Genomic DNA, 3,499 nt, shown 5'->3' with positions numbered 1-3,499 from the left:
GTAGTAAAACACCTGCCCTGGTTTCCAAACATTAACAAAAGGACATTACGTTACCTGGATGACTTCACTGGGCAATGATGGAATCTATCCTAGAGATGCAATGGTGCGTCTCTGCTAGGTGTTGAGTGATGGAAACTGAAGCTCTGCAAAAGGGAAGGGAATGAGCGGAGCACCAAGCTCCTGGGCAAGAGGGCTCATCTCCAGGAGACACAGGTGTGCTGTTTCTCTGTCGGGAAAGTACTGTTGAGTGAGGCTGTCACAGATAATTTGTATTCTCTGTACCTCTGGAGGACCAATATCCAAAGCTCCTTATTAGCCAAATAGTTTTATCATCATTCTGACGTCAGGGCAGTGAAAATCCTTAAAGACCAAGAAGATATAATGGAATAATTCAGGGTGGTTGATTCCCTGATGCTAGGAGGCCAGGCGTTCACCATTCACTGCTCCACCTCTTTCGGCTCACATGTATTTCACATATAGTGCAAATATGGACACACCATTCTTCTCTAATTGGGTTCCAGTATTCTTTTTTTAGATACAACCAATAGCATATCTATGTAATCAATGATATCAGGAAGCCTGGTTATAATTGTAGGTGTGAAATGTATTTATTTACTTTATTTATTTATTTATTTATTCATTCATTCATTTCAGCCATTTAAGAAGAAATGAATTTCTGACAAATTGCAGCATGCATAAACCCTAAAAATGTTATGCTATGTGAAATAAGCCAGACAAAAAGGAACAAATATTGTATGATTTCAGTTATAAGGTATGTCGAATAGGCAACTTCATAAAGGCAGAAAGTAGAATGGTGGTTACAGGAGAGAGGGTGAGAAGGATTGATTTTCGAGAGTGCTAGACCATATTAAAAGCTGTTTGTTTCTGTATTGAGTAATAAAAGCACATTGATATTGATGGGGTGAATAAGGTGACAGGTGGTGATATTTCATTGGAAGTTTATTTGCCCTGCTTTTTTCTTCACTATATTGAAAGAAGAATTCTGAATTTTCATTCTTTTTTTCTCAGATCTTTATTGGAGTATAATTGCTTTACACTGTTGTGCCAGTTTCTGCTGTACAGCAAAGTGAATCAGCTGTATTTATACATATATCCCCATATCCCCTCCCTCCCACCATCCCTATTCCAACCCTCTAGGTCATCACCAATCATCAAATTGATCTTCCTGGGTTATGCAGCAGGCTCCCACTAGTTGTCTATTTTACATTAGGTAGTGTATGTATGTCAATGCTACTCAACTTTTGATGTTCATTTTGAGTACTGAATGGAAAATATACATATGTGTTAGTTGAGTTTTCATTCTTGATTCAATTGTTTTACTGATTATTTTTTAAAATGCTCGAATTTCTCTCAGTCTTTACCTTTTGGATTGTGTTATTCTCTCAAGTGCTTAACTCATCTGCAGTCACAAAAATATCTTTGTATATTATCTTCCAAAATATTTAATCACTTTGACTTCTGCTTAACATTGGAATGATTTTTGTTTGTTTTTGTCCAGAGAGCAAGATGTTATTTATCAGTTTCAATTCCCTTTTTTGGGTTTTTTTAATTGTGGTAAAATAGATATAAATTTCATTATTTCAGCCATTTAAAGTGTACAATTCCATGGCATTAAGAACATTCACAGTGTTGTAAGACCAATACCTCTATCTGGATCCTGAATTTTTTCATCACCCTGAACAGAAATTCTTTACGCATTAAACAATAACTGTGGGGAATTTCCTGGTGGTCTAGTGATTAAGACTCAGCACTTTCACTGCCATGGCCCTGGTTCATTCCCTAGTCAGAGAACTAAAATCCCAAGAGCTGTGATGCGCAGAGCCAAAACAGACAAACAAACAAAAAACAACAAAACAAAAACTCCACATTTCAACATTTTCTTAGAACTTTCAGAAGGAGCCCAACACTTGACTTTAGCCCAACGTAGCTGATTTCAGACTTCTGACTTCCAGGACTGCAAGAGAATACATCTGCGTTGTTGTAAGATACTAAGCTTTTTTTTTCTTCTTTTTTTTAAGTGAGAGAGTAGCATTGACATATATACACTACCAAATTAAAACAGATAAATAGTGGGAAGCTGCCGCATAACACAGGGAAATCAACTCGATGACTGGTGATGCCTTAGAGGGGTGGGATAGGGAGGGTGGGAAGGAGTCACGGGAGGGAGGGGATATGGGGATATATGTATAAATACAGCTGACTCACTTTGTTGTACAGCACAAACTGGCAAAACAGTGTAAAGCAATTATATTCCAATAAAGAGCTTTAAAAAAAGATTTTATTTCTCTCTCTTATATTCCAGCAATGTCAGGCCAAAGCAACTGAACATCAATGGAAAGATGATTTTCTAGAGATGAGTTTTCTCAAAGTCCCCATCATGTCCTTGTTCCTCAAACTATAGATAAAGGGGTTCATCATAGGGGTGACCATAGTGTACATCACTGATACTACTGCACTCTTCCTGGAGGAGTGAGTGGCTGCAGAACTAAGGTACACCCCAAAACCTGTCCTATAAAACAAGGAAACAACTACTAAGTGTGACCCACAGATGGAAAATGCTGTATACTTCCCACCAGCTGATGGGATTTTCAGGACAGAGACAATTTGAGTATAAGAGAAAATTATCCCAGAGAGAGGAATAACACCCAACAGGCTGGTCACTAAATACATGAGGATATTATTGATGACGATATCAGAACAGGCCAGCTTGAGAATATGAGCTAATTCACAGAAAAAGTGGGGGATTTTCAGTTCAGGGCAAAAGGACAGCCTCAGTACCATCAACGTGTGGAGCAGGGCATCCAGGACACTAATAAAGAAGGAGATCAGAACCAGCAGCCCTCAGAGCTTGGGGTTCATGATGACATTGTACCTCAGTGGGTGACAGATGGCCACAAATCGATCACAGGCCATCATGACCAGAATTCCGTTTTCCAATCCAGCAAAAGCAAGGACAAAGCAGGTTTGGGTGAGGCATCCTGCGTAACTGATGTATTTGCTCTGTGTCTGGATGTTCACCAGTATCTTTGGGATTGTGGTGGTGATGAAACAGATGTCAATGAAAGATAGGTTAGAAAGGAAGAAGTACATGGGGGTGTGGAGGTGGGAGTCATAGATAATGGCCAGGATGATGAGTAAGTTACCAAGCACAGTGACCAGGTACATGAACAGGAACAGGCAGAATAGGAGGGGCTGCAGTGCTGGATCCCTGACAGTCCCAGAAGGAGGAATTCTACGGTATCAGAGAGGTTTCCAGGTTTCATGTTGTCAATGGGTCTGTTAGAAAGATGGTGACAAGAAAACAAAGCTTCAGAGAAACTTCCTTAATCTTGTCCATATTTTGAAACCAAATCAGTAACAGGTCTTTTCTCCTACTTCCTTCTCTCCCCTTTTCTTGCTTTACATTGCCACAAAACTTCCCTCCACACCACCCCATGTCCCGAGTTTTTTTTGTCCATCTATTCTTCATCAAGTAGGG

General features: G+C 39.6%; 1 protein-coding gene across 1 annotated transcript; it reads right to left on the bottom strand.

Annotated features, from left to right (window-relative positions):
- Nucleotides 1–2,349: 2,349 nt before the first annotated feature.
- Nucleotides 2,350–3,284, bottom strand: LOC130836224 (olfactory receptor 7G3-like). Its single transcript, XM_057708295.1, is given in 2 exon segments — nt 2,350–3,221; nt 3,224–3,284. Coding segments are annotated over 2 exon segments (933 nt in total).
- Nucleotides 3,285–3,499: the final 215 nt, after the last annotated feature.

Source organism: Hippopotamus amphibius, chromosome 15, assembly GCF_030028045.1.
Source record: "Hippopotamus amphibius kiboko isolate mHipAmp2 chromosome 15, mHipAmp2.hap2, whole genome shotgun sequence".
Taxonomy (NCBI): Eukaryota; Metazoa; Chordata; class Mammalia; order Artiodactyla; family Hippopotamidae; genus Hippopotamus; species Hippopotamus amphibius.
This window is presented reverse-complemented; position numbering and strand designations above follow the sequence as displayed.